The sequence below is a fragment of the Mangifera indica genome, chromosome 2, assembly GCF_011075055.1.
Source record: "Mangifera indica cultivar Alphonso chromosome 2, CATAS_Mindica_2.1, whole genome shotgun sequence".
Classification (NCBI taxonomy): domain Eukaryota; kingdom Viridiplantae; phylum Streptophyta; class Magnoliopsida; order Sapindales; family Anacardiaceae; genus Mangifera; species Mangifera indica.
Genome location: NC_058138.1, coordinates 11,233,439 through 11,253,888, shown reverse-complemented (window position 1 = coordinate 11,253,888; position 20,450 = coordinate 11,233,439). Strand labels below are relative to the sequence as shown.

The 20,450-nt window shown below is 32.1% G+C and overlaps 1 protein-coding gene across 2 annotated transcripts; it reads right to left on the bottom strand.

Annotated features, from left to right (window-relative positions):
- Positions 1 to 17,381: 17,381 nt before the first annotated feature.
- LOC123206165 (transcription factor MYB54-like) lies at positions 17,382 to 19,677 on the bottom strand. 2 transcript variants are annotated; one of them, XM_044623309.1, is made up of 3 exons: positions 18,730 to 19,677; positions 18,168 to 18,569; positions 17,382 to 18,006 (listed from the first exon to the last, which is right to left on the bottom strand). In XM_044623309.1, the coding sequence occupies exons 1-3, from the start codon at positions 19,187 to 19,189 to the stop codon at positions 17,807 to 17,809; spliced, it is 1,062 nt and encodes a 353-aa protein (XP_044479244.1). In that variant the 5' UTR covers positions 19,190 to 19,677; the 3' UTR covers positions 17,382 to 17,806. The 2 variants fall into 2 exon arrangements, with proteins under 2 accessions (XP_044479244.1, XP_044479236.1); XM_044623301.1 differs by having other exon boundaries at positions 17,382 to 18,081; positions 18,730 to 19,674.
- Positions 19,678 to 20,450: the final 773 nt, after the last annotated feature.

Here is a 20,450-nt window from a genome sequence, read left to right as displayed (position 1 = left end):
TTGTCTCTTATAAGCCCTACAATTTTAAAAAAGTCAATTTTCACCCAATCCACAGTTTTCACGATTCAGTGTAAAATTTCTCACGGACCCCCGTGGATCTCCCCCTCTTCCCCATTCCCCTAAAATTTTGGAAACGCTAAATTTTCCCCCCACCCTACAAGCGCTTGTGGGAGATTACCGTAACGCCGATAGATCTAACCCATTTTTCGATCAAAAGTCGTCATTTCAGCCTCTAATTTCAACGCAAATCAAATCTACACATCTAATAACACAAAACCCCTCAAGAAATTCAAGCAAAACAACCAAGAATCAAAACATTTTATGCATTATTCAAAATCGGAACTCTAAATATTCAAAACTCAAAATCTCCCTCAAATCTCAATATTCTTAACAATAAATTAAGAATTTAAACAGTAAATCTATGGGAAATATGAGGTTTTTATATAAGGGCAGTTTTGTCATTTTTTAAACTGAGGGCATTTTTTATTAATCCTTAGAGTTTTTGACAATTTCGTTTAATATCCTTTAGTTTTAGGCATTTATTAAAATTTCTCCTTTCTATAATGTGTTGAGCGGATGACAATTGAGTTGGAAGGAATAGTACAGACTAGGCATTAATAAAATTATATGTAAATATTTTTAAATATATAATTAAATATATAAAAAAATATGTTATAAGATAAAATAATTTTAAATTAAAAATAAAATAATATTAAATCATATAATAATTTATTATTTATATATTTAATTTTATAATTAAAAGTAGGTATATATAACATTATTTTTTAAAGGGTAGGAGTATTTTAATGTTGAGGTAACAAAGATAGTGTTAATAAACGGCTGAGGAGTATGTGGGTAAGAGGTAAATGTTATGAAACAATGTTAAAACTTAATTACTAAATATGGAGTGAGAAAAATAAAGTATGAAAATTATATGGGTATAATACAATAAATGAGAAAAAATATGTTTTTAAAAAACAATTATAAAATTTAGATATAAAAATGATATAGAATATATATATATATATATATATATATATATATATATATATATATATATATATATATATATATATAATACATCGTCAATAATACATTTATAAAAATATAGTAATATCAATTATAATTTTAGTAATTTTTATAAATCTCTGGTTAACAATTTAAATATAAAATATTTAATTGGTTATTAAACCTAATATAATATAATATATAATCAAAATTCAGTTATCACAAAAAATTATTAGAAGAGGTTAGGGATTTGGATTATCAAAAATTAGGTTTTTTGTTCTATACAACTATGGAAATATGGTAATTAATTGAAAATATAAAAAATATTTTTCTTACTTCAGAAAATTCATAAAAAATAGTAAAAATATGTGTTTATTATGGAAAACAAACAAAATATATATTTAATATGTTTTGTATTCAAAAATTAAGAATGACATATTTAAAATATGAATTAAATAGAAATACAAAGCGAATTAAACTTAAATAATTCGTATTTTTCATTAACTATATGTTAAAATGATTTAATCAAACGGTGTGGACTATGCGACGTGGTATAGGTTAAACTACTCATCCTTCGTCTTTAATGTTTCAGGCAAGATTGAACGGAAGAGTGTTCTTCTCTCAAGCTGTGTTATTAAAACCAAGAATTCCACGACTAAAATAGATGAAGTTTGTGTTTCTTTTGCCATCTAATCTACGCTTCAAATTAATTTTGATATGGATTGCCACATTGGACAGTCCAGTCTACATAAATTGTATCAACGGTTGAAAATTGTTGTTGTTATTGAAATTTTCCATACTTTATTTTAGCTTTGCATGTTCCGTTTTCTCTGAAAATCTAGTAAAACTTTTCATTGTCACATGAGTTTTAATGAGATTTTTAGTTTTATGACATTATATATACCAAAAGGCTGATTGGTGGCGGTACAGCTAGCCTTTCAAATCTTTATAATAAATATTATTTCTGCTGATTTTTATAGGAACGAATATCAAGATCTTGGATGGCACCTAGAGTTGATTTTGTAAGGTTGTGACTAATGGTAGAGTTATGAAGATAATCCAAGAAACTCTCGTTATGATATTTAAATTAAGGAAATATAATCTCTAAATTCCTATCGTCAAATTATGAAAGATTCTTAGTGAATTTCATTATTTGTGTCGCAGTGTTAATATATTATCTTATTCACACTTGTAAAATTAAGAATCTTTGGTTTTACAAGTAATAACAATTAAGAATAATTGGTTCACTTTATAACGAGTCTTCTTCTTTATGTTGAGATAACCTAAATATTGTTTTTCCTTCTTATCTTAATATTTTTGGTTTTCTCTATTTTAGTCTATTGTTATAATAATCCTTTAAAGTTTTCTGGATAAGAATTGTTTCACTATACATTGTGAAGTAAGATAAAGATTTAAAGTTAAAGGAATTTCAACTTCACTCAGTTGAAGAGAGTTGAGCTTCTTGTTCAAAGGGGATCTTGAAGATTTTCACCTAAACTGGAGGCTTAGTAAGAATGAGTAGGGTGCTCATATCTATCTTTAAATTCGTATAACATTTTGTTCATCGAATTTAGATTCCCAATTTCGTTTTTGTATTTTTATGTTGAAAAGTTAAATTGTATGGTGACAATTTAAATTAGGTTATAATTTATTTAAATTTGCTAGAAATGTTCCCATAGTTCTAGACTATGTATAGCTAAATCGTGCCAACAGGAAATAGAATGTCATGAGAATTATTCTTTCACATATATTACAATAGTATGTACATTATATTCATTGAAGAAGTGGTTGTAAAAAGGAAAAAAACAAAGGAATTTGCAATAAATCATTTCCTAAAATAAACTATGCAACAAAGGAACAAAATAATAAGTATTGATTGTACGATCAATCACCCAACAAATCTTCCTTGATCTTGGGTATTTTGGGTGTGAATAATGATAGGAATTGTCTAGATTCATAATAGCCTCCCTTAAGCTATTGTGTGAAGGGAACACAATTAAGCTTGCCTTGTTGAAAATTCTCAAGTCAATGGCTTGTATGCCTCCCTGAATCCAATCTCATGCACTAGTATGCGTAATTGGTCACTACCAAGAGTCTTACTAAATATGTCAATTGCTTATGAGTTGACACTTGGAATAGATTAAGTAATTTTACTTAATATTGAAGTTGAACATAATGGCAGTCAACTTTGATGTGCTTCGTTCTTTCATGGAATTCTGACTAACATGTCTTTAAGTAAATTGATCAACCAGACAATCTTCTTAGTAGTTTTGGTTATAACTCTATATTCGGCTTTGACAAAAAATAAAGACATTGTAGGTTTTTTTTTTTTTTTTTTGACCTCTATGTTATAAGTGCATGGCCTAGAAATGTGATAAACCCTATGATTGAATGTCTTATGGAAGGACACAAACTACAATTAGTATCACTATAAGCTCAAAGAAATAAATTATTGTTGGTTGGAAAAACAATCCGTCATTGAATAGTTGTGGCAATATATCAAACCATCTGTTTAGTTAAGTGTAAATATACAACCCATGGTTGTTGTAAGAAATTGGCTAAGAAGATGGACTCCATATGCTAGATCAGGTCTTGTCAATGTGAGATAGTTAAGTTATTAAATTAATCATTGATAAGAGGAAACATCTTGTAAGAGTTATCCATCTTTAGTGTTTATACTATGGTATTGAGATATAAGGGTGTTTATCGCCTTTTTATTATCAAGATCAACTTCTTGTAGGATATCCTATGCATACTTAGAAATTGGCACTATCCCTAGGGCTAACTCCATGATAAACTCTACTTCTCTTTTTAGTGCCAACCTTGGAAGATTGTTAAGGAATACATTTTGGAAACTCATACACCACTAGAATATCTTTTACACCTGAAACTATCTCATCTGACTTGCTCAATATGTGTGTCAAATACACTGATAACCCTTACTAAACATTTTTCTAGCCTTTATATTACTGATCACCATGTTGAGTACTTGACTCTTTCTAAAGGTGAACTCATTATCATTATCCAGGTTGAACCAAACATTATTCTTTCTATAGTCTATCTAAGTTTTATACTTAGAAAATCTATGTCGAGAATCACATCAAAGTCCAAGATGTCTATCATAATCAAATCAATGGTTAACTTTCAACCACCCAAAGTAATTGTCTCTCCTAACAACATATGATTATTGAACACTTTATCTCTATCAAGCATTTAAATACTAATATGTGTGATTGATGTAGGCACTATACCTATCCTCTTAGCTATGCCATGTGTGATAAAACTATGTAGCACCAAAATCAATAAGTACATACAAAAGACATGAATGAACGAATGACTTACCTATCACTGATGATGGGTTAGCCTTAGCCTATATCTGATTAGTTGTGAAAATTATGGCTTGTCCTCCCTATGTATTTACTTTGTCAAGGTTGATGTCGTTGTTATGCACTATCTAGTAAAATACCTAGGTTGCTTACACTTGTAACACACCTTCTAACTAACCATATACTCACTGGCATGTCTACACTCATATCTAAAACATGAAAAGGGATCATCCTTTATTGATTGATCTTCTCTCTATTTTCTAACTCTTTTAGGGTTTCTTATTACCTTTAGGTTGAAAGCTCTCATTGCCTCTATAATCTGTGTTGTAACCCTCACAGTTGCCATTTTCCATTACTTGATTTGCTTATTAATTTAGGACTACAATACTAGGTTGGTTTAATGCACCTTTATCTTTAGTCATCTTTTACCTCGTGTCCTCTAATCTATGTGCCCTATTCAAGGCCTTTGAACAAGACCTAGAAGCATCGTCTCTCATCATGACATCCTTAGCAATGTTTAATCTGAGCTTATTAATAAATATCTTCATTTTTCTAGGGCATTAAATCTAGTGAAAAACTCTTTTACTATCATGTTGCCCTATCTTAAATTAATAAATTATTAGGCTCAGACATATATGATAATTGTTGATAGGTATTCTTTCTTGAATACCTATCTAAAATCAGCCCAAGTCATGTTTATAACTCGGTAGGTCTCACATACCTTAGCATTTCCCTTTAGTAAAAAGTTGGTATACTACACCTTGTATCAATAAGTTATCTTGACAACTTTATGACATCCTTCACTACCTCTAAGAACTCTTTAACCAACACTGAACTTACACCTAAGAGACCTCTAAACTCGAAAGGCTGATGTCTACTTATCAAACTATAAATAAGGTAAAGTTTTCTTCAACTACCACTCGTTGTTGTCACTTTTTCTACCTCCTACCCAATATATCCTATTAAGGTGACTGATCTACTACTAATGGCTACTTAATAGCTAGGGGAACCTTGATCGGTTACCCAATACTCTCAAATGTCTTTTATTTCTCTTGAAGAACCTCTTATTCAATCTACTTTATCATTAAGCTATCTATTTGTGATGTTGTTACCATACCAAAAGCCTGTCCCTAAGCCTCTACTTAGCCTCATTCCTAAGTCGGAACATCATAAACATCTATAATAAGCCTCTTAGATCTCTTCATCTAGAAATAAATACACAATTTTAGGTAGATGTATTACTATATCAATACAAGTAAAATATAATTACAATGGTAAGCGAGTGAGAATGGTCAGCATTGCATGAGAGGTTACTTTCTTACTTAACTTATGCACATTCAAACACATTTGAAACTAAACTTAATATACTTTGTAGGTTCCAAAATTATACTCTGATACCATAAATGTAACACTCCTTTCCAGATATATACCTTTAAACAAAAATGGACCTAAAGAGATAAAATAATAAACTCTATATATAAATTCTAAGAATGACAAAAATGCCCCTTAGCTGCATGCAACAACCTGAGTTGGCTATTCGCTCCTTCGTATGCCCACTACTCACCTCTATCTATAAAACCACATAATGGAACACGTGAATGGAAAACACTTAATAAGTAGATGACCTCTCAACAACTTGAACACAACATAACTCATAACTATGTGTTCCATTACTATCTCTCTATGTGGTCATTATTGGATGTTTTATGACATCTTCCTATACCCACTCATCTCATCTTGGTACCCTTGTGCCTTAGCTATATAAGTAGTGTCATCCAAGATGACTAACTCCTAAGTTAAACCCGATATATCTAATGTCCTTGTGGAAGTAATTAGCATCCCAAATATCTACTGTCTATGTGCCTCATGCACAATACTGACTAGACTACAAGCTAAGTAGCTATGATACTCTAGTCACACAAGGAAACTAATCACAGTCTTTTCCTTACCATATACATATAGCGATAAGACTGTTAATTGGATTATCATCCTAAGATGGTTTTCACCATGGGTGCATATGTAACTCATCTTACTAACCACGTAAGGAACTAACATGTAACACCAATAGGTATGTTTTAAAGGCAAATTAGTCTTTTTGTATGTGTATGTTGGTATATGATTGATTTAAAGTGAAGTAAATGTTAAAGTGTGATTTTTGGGTGACACACAAGCATGCATGGAAAAGTCATGCCTATGTGTCGCATTGTCACATCAACTGAATAAGGTAAAGTCGTGTGAAATTTGAATCGAATGATATACGGTCATTTATGGTGAGGTATACGCCCGTGTATGGTATTACACAGAATCAATTTATAAAAGTCATGTTGTGCTAATTTTGGGGCATTCATTACCCCAAAATTAGACATACAAATCCCCAAGATAAAAAGAGTCAAAGCTTGATTGTCTAACTTCCTTATGACAGCTCTAGTGATCACTTTTCAATAGTATGGTGAGAAAAAGGGAAGAGAGAAGAAAGCCTGTTAAGCAACACTAATTTTGTAACTTTGGAATTAAGGTAAGTAGAGTACTCACTACCCTTTTTTGTTATGGATTTAATGGTAGACTTAGGGACTTTCCCTTCTGCTGACTATGTTAATTGATATAATGATTGATTCATATGATGATGAGGGAGTTTATGTTGATTAATGAACTACGTTATGTTTGATTGAGTTCATGTAATCATTGAAGTGTATGATGTGTTATGATTTCAGAATAATGTTATCATATTGATTTCTCAGTTTTAATATGTAATTGGATGGAGATGATATGATTATAAAGCGAAGTGTTGTGATTATGCCCTTATTTTGCTATAAGGTTTGGACTCGATGTATTAAGGTTATTTTATGTATATTATGAATTGTGTTATAATTATTTTGATTCAATTCAAGTTTATGTGTTGTTTAAATGTTGAGATATTCATATGAGTAATAGAAATTGCATTGGAATGGTAGGGAATGCGTAAGTATAGATTAAAAATGAAATTAGGCTTCCTCAATCTACTTTCTAGGTTTAACACATGATCGTGTAGTTTGGGACATACGACCGTGTGGTTTGGTACACATGTTCATTTATATGACACCAAGAATTTAACTTGAGTTTTTCAATAACCCGATGATCATTACATGTTTTTGACCACTAAGCAGTTAACAAGGGCATGAAGGTTGTCTATGTGTGTCTTTACATGACCTTATGTAGGGTAAAATGAACATAATACCTCTAAGAAGTAGAGCAATCAAGATGAAGTAAGTTTGGAAAATATTTTAAATATAAGAAAGGGCACACATACTCATTCCTGGAGAATATATACACCCTTGTGTATATTTGATAATGCTTACACAAGAAGAAGCCATGATGAAGGAAGGTCGTGTATAAATCTTACACACTTATGTTCTAGAAATAACACATTTGTGTATATTAAACAATAGAGACATGCCCTTAAGGGGATAGTTTGTCTCAAATACAAGGAAGATACACATTAGTGTATTTAGAGAACACGCCCATGAATGAAGGGTAGAATAAAGAAAGGAAAATGGGACCTAGGCTAAAAACTAATGGGTCATCCCAAGAGATAGTACAGAGATCTTAGGTACACAATAATATCTTATATGCTTACAAAATGAGATTTTAAGAAGGCATGATATATGATTTAAGAGAAAGCAACAACGAGCTTAAGGTGATTAGAAGTTTGAGATGCATATATGTTAGACATTTTAGGATCATTACGAGGGGGTACTATAAGTACATATCTTCCTATAGTATCTATAGTAAGACACTATACTTGCAATAGGGCACTTGTTCACAGTAAAGCCTAGTTAAGATTATGATCAAGTATAATGGATCAATGAATGCTCACATGGCCAAGGTTTCAAATCTCTATATTCAATCCAATCCAATTGGCTTAGTATGAAGATGTTTTCATTGAGAGATGTTATAGTCACACCAATAAGGATCCAGGGAATAACCTCCTAGTGGTCGAACAGGTCATAGTTCAACCTAAGAGTTATAAGATGCAGTCTAGAGGTTTTTAAGATCAGTATATGTCATAGATATGAGATATGTGACCCATCATCATCCTATTGGGAGATTAGTGATGGAATTTGGATGACAGAGTTAATAGGGATCGAGTCAAGGGTGTTTTGGAGATTATATAAAAGTTGATAATAAAGTTTCCTATTTACTAAGTGTTATATTACTCACTCTCTATTTTAATATGTGTAAGTACAAGTGATCATAATGGTTATAGGAAGAGCAACAATTAAAAGGCATTGAGTAGTGGAAGGTATTTTTGTCATTTCAAGTTTTACCATGCATATCTAAACTAAAATAAATGGCTAATGCGCCTTGGAGTTGAGTGCATAATGTATCTTATGGTTATCTATCTCTCGAATAGACCTATTGCTTTCACATATAATGTCACTTTTGCATACAGTTAGTGGTTATCTTAGTGTACACCACTTTCTTTTAACTTTCTTTATTTTTGACCTGAATTTACTTCAATGAGAGTTCGTATTATCTTTCACATAGTCAAGCATATTCAATCAGCTAACTATTTTAATTTTGCCTCTTCTAGGTCTTTCTAACTCAATCCCTAGTTAAGCACATAACATAGGAGGTAAATAGTCTTTCTACATTACACGAATAGGCATCATTAGCTTTTGCTCATCGTTCATCTTATTGAGCACATGGGTGAGTGTGTATCTTGTTGTGAACAAGCATTCACCTTACTGTTGACTAACAGCTTATTAACACTTGATTAACATATTAAGCCCTTATCCAAAATTAGCAATCATTCACCTCATTATTCTCATCATTCATCCTATAGTGTCATGAACGAACATTCGTCTTATACCAAATAAGCATTCATGCCTTTAACCTTAGAATGAATGTGCTTTGCATAAACATGGAGTTTCCTTTCCCCTTAAAAGATGAACAAGCTTTTATGCTCCAATGAATGGTCATTCATCATCATCTAGAATTTACACAACCCACGACTTTCTATGAGTTTTGGCAATTCCATAACACAACAAAAGGTTTTCTTCCCTTCAATATAATAAGCAATCATTTTATACATGAATCAAACTCACAACAAACAACAATAAACATTAAGTCTTCCAGATCATTAAGTTAACAGTAGTTCACAATTTAAGAAAACATAAATCACCATACCTATGTACATATATTACATTATTCACATGTTTATGGATCATCATATCAATAAACTAGCATACTTATGCTTTGTAATAGTATCTAGATCACCAAATATAATCACAATAGTCCTCAAATAACATTATTCTTAAAGATTATCAAGCCAATAAGCTACCATACTTACTTTTCCTCCTTCAATTTACTATTCTTCACATGGTAATAAAGATTTTAACAATCCAATCTTCTTTCTTGCTCCTCTGGTCACTTAACTTTCTCTCTATTTGGCTTTGGTTTGCAAAAGAATGTAAAATAACCAAGTTATTCTTGCATCTCTTTTTATTTTGCCAAATAGACATGATGAAAGTTTGTTTCTTCCTCATGAACGAGCATTCCTATTGTTATTTCATTAAAACATATTCCAATATCACCGAGAAATGTAGCTTATCCAAATTTAAATTTGACAAATTGAATGAATGGGTATGCATTCTTGTATACACGGGCATTGATCCCTCCATACTTAACCATTTTCACACACCAATTATGAAATGACTTTTATGCCCTTTCAAGCATGAATGGGTGTCACCCCCATGGTACACACTTGTCTCAAAAAAAAATCAACTTATGCTTAATTCCATTTATCTAAATACATAAAAAGGATTAAAATGTCCTTTGATTTACCTGTGGGTATTACATAATAGCAACATAGCAACTCTTTTATCAGCTAGCACTAAACTGTTTGTAGAAAATAATGAGCTGGCTAAGGATCTAACACTTTATAGAAGCACAATAGGGGTACTACAATACTTTGTGATAACAAGACCTAACTTGTGATTTGCAATGAATATATTGACTCAGTTGTTAATAGCCCCTTCTCAATTATAGTGGCAGGCATGTAAGAAAGTCTTTAGGATCAAAGGCTTTGTATATGGTGGAATTTCTTTTTACCAACTCAAATGTTTAAGATGGAAGCCTATGTTGATGTTGATTGGCCTTAAAAAATTGGAGATAAAAATTCTACTAATGGTTCTTATGTATTTTTCGGTAATAATCTAGTACGTTGCAGTTTTGTTTCCTTGTCATCAACAGAAGTTAAATATAGATCCCTTAGTCAGGTGTCTACTAAAATTGCTTGGATAAGGCATTTGTTGGAGGAAATTAAGGTAGAATACACTAGTCTTACTGTAATTTGGTGTGATAACATGGGTGCTAGTGCACTCGCTCCACATGTTGTATTTCATAGCAAGACCAAGCACATTAAGATATATGTGCATTTCATTAAAGAGTAGGTTGTTCCTAGAGTGCTTAAAATTCAATATGTACCAACTGAATTTCAAGTAGTAGAAATTTCTAACCAAGCCATTATCCACAGTTAGGTTCTCAATGTTTATAGAGAGGTTAAATATAGGGTTGTGCAGAAAAGATCAGTTGTCTAAGAGTATTTCAACAGAAGAGGAGAAAAAGAAATGGTTCATATGGTATTATATATGTTACCTGGTTGTTAATTTGTATTGCTTCTATCTTGTTTTGGTGTGAAAGATTCGTGTATGTGTGGACTTGAGGAGGATCTAAATATGTTGTATAGTTGTGGTGTTGCTTGATTTAAGTAGCTTTTGTCTGAATTCAAGTTTTGTAAACGGTTTGCCTTGTGTAATTTGGTGTATGTCTATTGAATATGCATATGATGGTATAGATCCAGGGAGGAATTTGATTAAGTAAATCTGTGTTGTTAGGTTTATGCGGTCAGTTTATGTTTGTTACATGTGCCATGATGGTACAAATTCAGGAAGGAATTTGATTAAGTAAATGTGTTTACTAGTAGCTATGTATGATTGTCTAGATTCAAGGAGGAATCTGATTGAATAAGCTATGTTTGTGAATAAAGAAATGTGTGTAGATTGGGTTGTGTATTTCTATTATGAAGTCGGTGATATGTTACAAGTCGTTGAAGTAGTTAAAGTTGCAAGTATAAAGAGTTTGTTTTTTCATAAGTTTATGCATACTTTCAAGCCATGCACTATGTTTTGGCTTGAGAGAGGATGTTAAGACATATAAAACTTTGTTATAACGGAGTTTGGTTTTGTAACAGTTGTTGAGAGAAGGTGAGTTTTGGGAGAAGAGAAATGGCGTGTTTAAGGTTAATTAAGAAAAGAGAGAGATAAACAGTGGAAGATTTTTTTTCTCTCTTGTTTGTCTTTGCCTCACTCAACTTCTTTCGATGGTTCTAAAATGCATCTTGGATTTGAGCTAATTCATGGCAGTTGAGCAAGGTTTGGTCAATCAATATTAAGTCTTTCACACGATTGTCGTTTTCATTTAGCAGATCCAAGGGTTATTTTTGTTCTTTGATAGACTATAATCGATTGGCATGTGTGTGTGTGTGTATATATACACACGTGGTTTCATATATTTTTTATATTAGGAACACTTAATTTGTCTTATTAATAAGAAGTTTGGGGTATTTTTGCATTGCTCTTGTCCTATTCTTGATATTTTTGCTAGATCTTAATAAGTTCTGTGTAGATTTTGTACTTTGGTGAATTTATGTTGCTTGTTAAAATGGATCAAATTAAAAGAAAAATTGACAATGTTTTACTAAATGGAAATAATCTTTAACGTTGTTTGGCTTTATGGTAAACTTTGCATTGTCCTAGCTTTTCTTCCTTATTCAATTCAAGCATAGGTTTCAACTTTGAGTTTGGTACATACCCTAATCTTGTTGTGACAAAGTTTGATTATGATTTCTGTTTTAGCTATAGTTAACCGTATCACTCCTTTTGAATGAATTAATATAAGTGCCCTTTCAGCTTACCCTCTTCAACTATGTAGCACGAAAATAGAAATAGAGAAATGTTGAAACATATTTTCTTAAAACTATGGGAAACAATGTGGAAAAACATGTAAATACAAAAAATATAGGGCATTTTTATAAATATCAATTTTTTATTTAAAAAATACAATAATATTTTCTTATGTTAAAAGTTATATTATAATTCCTTTGATTACAACGTTAAATTGAAGTTCATATATGTATATAAATACACTTCATACTCTAGTTAATTTGTATGGGAATATAAATTGCAGCAAAATATTAAAATATAGGCACGCGAAACTGCCATGTTAATAGACTTTTTAGTCTTTAATCTTACCAAGATTTTCCCAAGATGTAACCTCAGAACAACACTACTATACTCCATCGAGATGTTGAGACGCTGGAGAGAAGGGGAGTTCACATCGTCGATGCACTGATGAAGCTAAACAGATCATTGAAGATATGCTAAATCGAAGATGAGTTTGTCGAGATTTTAAAATGCCGGAGATGGTGAGAAGTAGAGACACCAGAGACGATAAAGTGTTGAGATGAGTGGGACCGAAAGGAGAAGGTTACGTTACTGTGGAAATTGGCAAGGGAGAGAGGATAAGAATTGGTAATGGTTTTATTCACTTTTTCAGCATATGAAGCACGTTTCATATTTCTTTTAAATGACCGAAACAACCTGAAATGTTTCGTACCCAATTTCAGGCCATTTCAGAAGCACAGAAACGCACAATGCAGTGTGTTTCCGTGCTTCCTTGCTCTTCAGTAGCCTTCTTGGTGATAAGGCCCATATGGCGCAAGAGTTGGGAAAAAAACACAATACAATAATCGAGATACTCAGAGTGAATTTTTTGCCCATTTTTAGACTCCTTGATTTTTCAAGTATCGTCTAATTACCATTTGGCAGGAAACGTATGATCGGCTTGTTCAAAGATCGAGTTTCTTTTAGGAGTGTTGCATCTAAAACTATATGTTCAAATGCATCGCCGTCTAAAATCCACTCAACTGATTTTGTTGCCCCTACTTTATCAATGAAATTAACTGTCGCAGCTCCTAACTTTTCTATTTCCAACAATGTTAGTAGTTGGTTAAACTATTCTTGTGACATTTTTTGCCTTGGCTTCCTGTTGCACTGATTCTTTTTGTTGTGTAATGGTTGTATGAGCTATTTGTTATATATCCAACAATTTCATTGTAGCGTTCTTTTGAATGACCTATCTTTTTGTAGTGTTGATTCCCTTGAGTTCATTGAATTGTACTTCAAAGGCCATGGGTTCAGGGTTGTAATATCTCCATGCCTTGTATTTGCGATGTCATGATTAATTTCTTGGATTCTTAGGCCACCACCTTGTGAGAATCTTTCCTCTCAAGTCCTTTCATGTGCCTTATGGAATTCTTCGTTCAAGGACTTCAGTACCCAAGACATCATCACTGAGTTGTAGGTTATCCAGTTGTCTTCATCTGGATATCCCTCCTTTGGTTTCAGCAGTTTACCATCTACAAAGGTCATTCAGTGTTTAGATGTCAACGCATTTGCCATTGCCCTTCTCCAGGTCGCGTAATTTGTCTCCTTCAGTGGATGAGTAACAAGCTGATTGTCTGATTGTCGCGATGTATGATGCAATCTATTCTGTTTCACAAAGGCTCTACTTTGATACCATGTAAAAGAACACAAAGCCTAGGAAAAGATCACATGCTTTCTTATTCATTGATATGTACAACTTATATACTGGCCTGGGCTATATGCAAAGAAGGAAAGTGCGGATAGAATATTGTTTAATTAATACAAATTATTATAACTGATATAAATCAAAAAAATTTTGCAGTTATAAATCAATGAGCTGATGATGTTCATGATTCGGTTGACCATTATAATTGCTTTGAACAAATCAATGAGCAAATTGAGTTCACGACTGGCTTAACTTCTATAGTTCAAGCAAATCAAGTAGCAACTTAAAGAATATCATTTTCCTTCAATAGATTTTTTCCCTTACCTAATTGGAACAATCTTAACCCTTTCACTCTAACTTTTGAGAGGTGAAATATTATTTGAAATATTACAATATTCCTAAATTATAGCCTTTATGAGCAATATTGTGTATAGTCAGTTTTACATACTCAATTTCAATTAAATACTAAAAAATATGTTATTATATGATCAGATGTTATTTTATGATTAATTCAAAATTATCTAATTACATAATAATTCATCATTTAAGTATCTAATTAAATACTCAAAATTGAATACACATAATTATATTATTATATAATTCTCGTGATCCTGATATTTCGGCAACACCCTCTTATGATGACCCAGTGATCAACTATTTAACTAGCTATATATTGAGGAGCATTTAACTCCTCAATTTATTCATCCTATTCACTTGATACTTAATAACTTTATTACCATTAACTCATCTTTTAAGTTATTAGACTGCTCTAAAGATTCATTTTAGAATTTGTGAAAGCTTATTTGCATCTATATTCAAAGAAAATCAAGACGGTTTCTGTTGGGTTTATGTATACTTAATGGGCTTTAAAGTTTAACAAGTCCAAACATGGAATAAGTTAGGCCTCTGTGACCTTCGCATGGCCGTCTTCGCCATATGCATGTCTACATGCACACAAGACTCATAGCACAATATTCACAACAAAGAAAATTGCGGGTGGATTTCTTTCTTTCTTTCTCTTAACATGAAACTTACAATACATTCAATAAAAATTTTATATATTGTTCTTTCTCTTAACATGAAATAAACTTAAATCAATACACTCAATATAAATTTCACATATTTTTCATTCTCTTAACATGAAATAAATTTAAATTCATCATAAATTAAAAAATTTGTTCTGTCGAAAACAAATTTAAAGAATATGAACACTAAACATATTGTTATAGATATTTATTTCGTACTCCATACTAAAATTTTTCAAATCTATAGAAAAAACTTTTATGATTTGAGATAATTTTTTGTTCCTCCACAAAATACTTATATACCTAAAAAAAAAATATTGAAAATTATAAAATATTAAAATAATCCAAACCTGACTTGATTCGTTTGTTTGTCAAATCTTTTAACTATTATTGGTGTAATACTAAATAGAAAATTATTTGTATTTAATATAGAATTATAAAATACGATACTTTTGAACGAATTAATCTGAGAATCGAGCAAGCATAATAATATTTTATCAACTTTCCACTTTTCTCTTACTTTCAGAAGAGGCTTTTGATCAAGCTTTTCACTTTGGCTTATTATATTGTTCTCTTTATGTGAAGATTGTTATTTTAGCTACTTTTGGGTTTGTAACTTTTGACATAAACCATCACTTTGATCAATTCACGTTTTAGTTTATAGAAAATAATGTACTACTTTGAATTTCAAATTGCACAACTAGAGAAACTAAGTGCTGCCATTGCCAACGTCAATCCACCCACAAATCAGCATCATCTTTATACGTATGTATGTATATGTGTATGTATATCTTACAAATAAAACTCCAACTAAATTCATATATATTTTATAATACCTAAATAATAAGATATTTGGTAGATGTGAAACCGAACATTCCATCGTACTTCTAAAGTTGCACATGCTTGAAAAGTTAATGGCCATGTTAGGGTTATCAATTGAACTAGGCAAGCTCAAAGCCCGACAATTCAGTTCAAAAAAAAAGTTTTGAATTGAACAAAATTCGAACCTCAAACAAGCTTGAACAAAAGATTGTTCAAAATCAGTTTCTTCTTCAAACTTGAACATACTTCAAACTTGAACATAAATTGTTTAACCTCTTCGTCTTTTTCTCAATCTTTACCTTTATTTTTATTGTGATTTAATCAAGCTGAGTCAAGTATTCGTTGACTCAAGCTTGACTTGACTACTTTAGAAAGAGTTAAGCTAGAGTTTGATCTTGCTAACTCATTGAGCTGGTAATATCTTAACTCACGCTTAAGTTTGAGGCAAATTTAGCTAACATGAGTTAAGCTCAAAAAAATAATTTTAATCATGGATTATTTTCAAATTATTATAGTTTAATCTCATGACATATATAATCATCAATTACCTCTTATATTTAAAATACATAAATCAAATTTGAGAAATATAAGTATAAAATTTAAAACTTTTAGGAGTTTATTGATTTTTTACTCAATTTGAGTTGTGAGCTCATAATTTCATCGAGCTAGCCATCTTTAAGATCGAACTCAACTCAAAGGCTAAACTCAAACGACTTGAGCTTGAGCTCTGTTCAACATTAGTCAAGTCAAGTTGGGCTCGACTTGAACTTCTACTTCTCATGTTAAGTTCTTCCTTCTGTACAAAGAATCCTTCTTTCGATTCCAACAAAAACCCTAACTTCTCCGTCCTCAATCCACATCACATACGGTCCAAGTCCGAAAATTTTTAATAAACTAACTTAATCACAAGAAGAAAAGCTAAATGGGCAAACTAGAAACCCAAAGCTAAAAACCGATTTATCGGGCTTCAGGCCTAGTTCATGTGACCCATTTACCTAGCTAGGTGTCCGCCCCATTCATTGCAGATCTGCAGCACATGCTCCTAAATTTTAATCTCTACGGCGACCATCTTACGTGGTGAGATGCATTCCTCTTTATTACTACGGCTTACTGTAGATTAGCTTTCTTACTCTAATACTAATGCTTACAGACCTACGATAACTCACCCTTAAAACCAGCTTGCAAGAAAAAAGTGACCAAAAACTAATAAAGCACTTAACTAATGTTATAAATAATAAACATGAGATCCTAACATAATACACTATTTTATGATAATAATTCTATAAGAATTAGCATTTATTCCCAGGGTCCCATCAATTTTTATAATAAATTATAAATTATAGGATGAACTAATTGGACAAAGTGGGGGTCAGGTATCAGATTAGAAATAGATACATTCAAAAAGTCTCACAAATTAGAAGTGGTACTATTATACGGCTCAAGCAAATATTTTGTAGATCCCACTATCATATACGCTTTCAGGTTCAAGTGGGGTTGTTTTATATATATATATATTTCCAAATTAAAAAAAAAAACAAAGAAAAAGAGAAGAGAGAGACAGAGACAGGCATATATAATATGGTCAACAAAAGTGTACCATACAGCATTGAAAAGTCATAAAAGTCGGGCAGCTTCATGCATCACTCACTCACCACAACTAAATTTTACTTTGCCTTTCTTCTTTTCATCGCCCATTCAAAACCCACTCATACGACTCAAATTCAGAGAATAACAAAACCTTGCATATTCATATAACTCCAAAATTACAAGTCTCATAATATAATTATTATTATTATATTATATGAGTCATAACTCTCTGTTTCTCTCTCTCTCTCTCTCTCTCTCTCTCTTCTCCAATTTTTTTTTACCCATTTGTTCTCTTTTTGCTTTTATGAAACTAACTGTACATTCAAGACTGTAGAAATGCGACCTCCTGCAAGACTCTAGAGTTTTGGCATTGGAGTGCACCCCAATGTGCTTCAAAATCCAAAATTTCTAAGAAGCTCCTACTCCAAGAAAATCAATGAAGGCCATGCTAATGTTCTTCTGAGAAGTATTTTGCCCTGCGAGAGATAGATTGGTGTTGGTGTTGGTGTTGGTGTTGTTGTTGGTTACAGAGTCTGTTGCTGAAACTTCTGAATTTGAATCTGATGAATGCACAGATTGGTCCACTCCCATAACCACTTCCACTTTACCTGCTTTGTAATATCCATAAAATTTGTCAACATCTCCAATACTTCCCCTTGTTATCTCCTTTTCTTTAGATGAACCTTTATCAATCACAAATCCCATTAAAATATACACAACTTTGAAACAACAAGACTATCAAAAACAAATTTAAAAATATAAAACATACCCATGAGTGAGAACCTAGTGAAAATAGCAGGTGAAAGTTTGGTTGAAGATGGAGTGAGAGAGAGATCAGTGATGGTTGAGGCGGATTCATTGCTGGAGTTGGTTGATTCACTGGTGGCATTTTTGTTGATAATCATGTTTTCAAGTCCAGTTTGAGAGGCAGAATTTGGCTTTCTCCTTCTGTAAATGCTTGATTGTTCTCTCAGTTTTCTAGCCATTATCACATGCCAATGATTCTTCACTGCATTATCAGTTCTCCCCGGAAATAGCCTTGCAATTAACGCCCATTTGTTTCCATAAAATCTATGAGCAGCCAACAGCCTTTCTTCTTCTTCCTCATTGAATGTCCTCCGGTTGATTCTTGGATCTAGCTGATTAAACCATCTCAATCTGCAACTCTTCCCTGAACATCACCAACAAATCAATCAAATTTTTTTACTTTAACACAAGAAAGCACTGTTTTTCTTTTTTTTTTTAGTATGTTCAAAATATATTTTTTGGGACTTAGTCAGACTAACGTAAGTCCTAGCATAATGGACCCTCTTGGGAGTTGAATTAATTACCTGATCTTCCTTCAAGATTTTCAGCTATTAAGTTCCAGTTTTGAGGACCATATTGGGCGACAAGCTCTTTGAGTTTAGCATCTTCAGCAGGTCTCCAATGGCCTCTAGTACAAAGCTTAGTGTGCTTAGTTTTGACAGAAACAGAGGTGTTAACTTCCTCTATTTCCTCATCTAAGTTCAAAGAAAGCCCCTTCTTTTCACTCCCAAAAAACCCGTCTCTTTCTTCAACTGTTTTTTTTGCTCCCCTGTTCTCCTCTGGCTCAAGGCCAGAAGGGTTCAAAATCTGAAGCCCCATTATTGCAGGATTATTTGTCTCTATTCCCATGGGACGATGACCCAAAACTCCAAAAGACTCAGACAGAGAAAGCTGAGGAGGAGAAGTAGGAGGAGGCACAAAGTTCAAGTCTTGGTGAACGACACTGAAGCCATGAGCATCACCCATCAAACGTTGTAAACTCATTGTTAGTAATAACACAATGGATCAAAAGAAAAAGAAAAACTTGAAATGGGATTAAACAAGAAGGAGCTAAGACAATATGAGAAAGAGGAGAAAACCAAGATTTGTAAGAGACTTATCTAGTAATGAAGAGAGAAGGAAAAGAAAAACTGCATTATTCTAGTTATCTAACCCAAGAAAGAAAGAGAGAAAATGAAAATGAAAATGAAAGTGAACTAGGGCAGAGAGGGCGAAATATAGCAAGAACAAAACTAGGCAGTTGAAGAAGGTTTAAAAGAAGGGAAATAAAACGAGAAATAGTTTCACTGTTGAAAGAGAAAGGTAAGCAAAATCAAAAAGAGAAGAAGAACCCACACCATTTTTCCCTCTTTTCTATCTCAAATCACAAACTCTAATCTCTCCGTAAATCAAATGATAATGAGGTCAGGGTGCTTATTTTGAGACTGATTTCTCTGCGTCTTTAAATTAACAAATAGTTTGTGCAGGTTGTGCTGTGCATGCAGCCCAAGAACCACTCGTGTGGGTGGTGGGGGTCTCTTATATTATATATTTATAAAGGTTGCTTCGTTGTTGGTATTGATGTTTTCACTTCTCTCTTTCTTGGGGATTGTGAAAAACCAGAATCCTTTTGTCGCCTTGTGAAACCCCCATTTTGCTTTTTCAATGGAAAACTCAAACTAATGCTGACACTCTTCATTTCTTATAAAATTACCCCCACCATCTGTCCTTTACATTATTATTTATTATTTTTATTTTCTTGTTTCAGATTCTGTTATTCTGTTTTGGAATCACTTCTCACCTCCATTACATACGTTTCTATGAATAATACTTGTTTAAAATCATGCTATTTGAAATTTACTTATATAAAACATTGGCTGCATGTTCATTTTCCTATTTCCTGAAACTTTCTTCCATATTTTGTATATATTCAAAGTTTTATAAAGTTTGGGCAATTCCTGGGGACCACTCCAAAGTTTGGGGGAAATCCAATATGACCGAAGTTTTTACCTTTTGACCCCTTAAGGTTTGATATGATATCAAAATCGCCCCTCAGGTTTGAAATAATAAATATACTCATACTATTAGTAAACCCTGAGTGAGTTGCCACAATTGTTAATCTATGGAAAATAAAACTAATTAAAAAAAAAGTAGTCTTCTAAGTAGTAACTGAAAAAACAGAAACTTCAATATTCTTGGATTTTTTTTTTTTTCTAATTTCAAATTTAAGCTTTATAATTTATGAACATATAATTATATAAACAGA

Coding starts and splice junctions, on each gene's coding strand:
- LOC123206165 (XM_044623301.1), bottom strand. CDS start 19,189: ATGAGTTTACAACGTTTGATGGGTGATGCTCATGGCTTCAGTGTCGTT. Junction 18,570..18,729: donor AAATCTTGAAGGAAGATCAG/GTAATTAATTCA, acceptor GGTGATGTTCAG/GGAAGAGTTGCAGATTGAGA. Junction 18,082..18,167: donor CACTAGGTTCTCACTCATGG/GTATGTTTTATA, acceptor TGATTGATAAAG/GTTCATCTAAAGAAAAGGAG.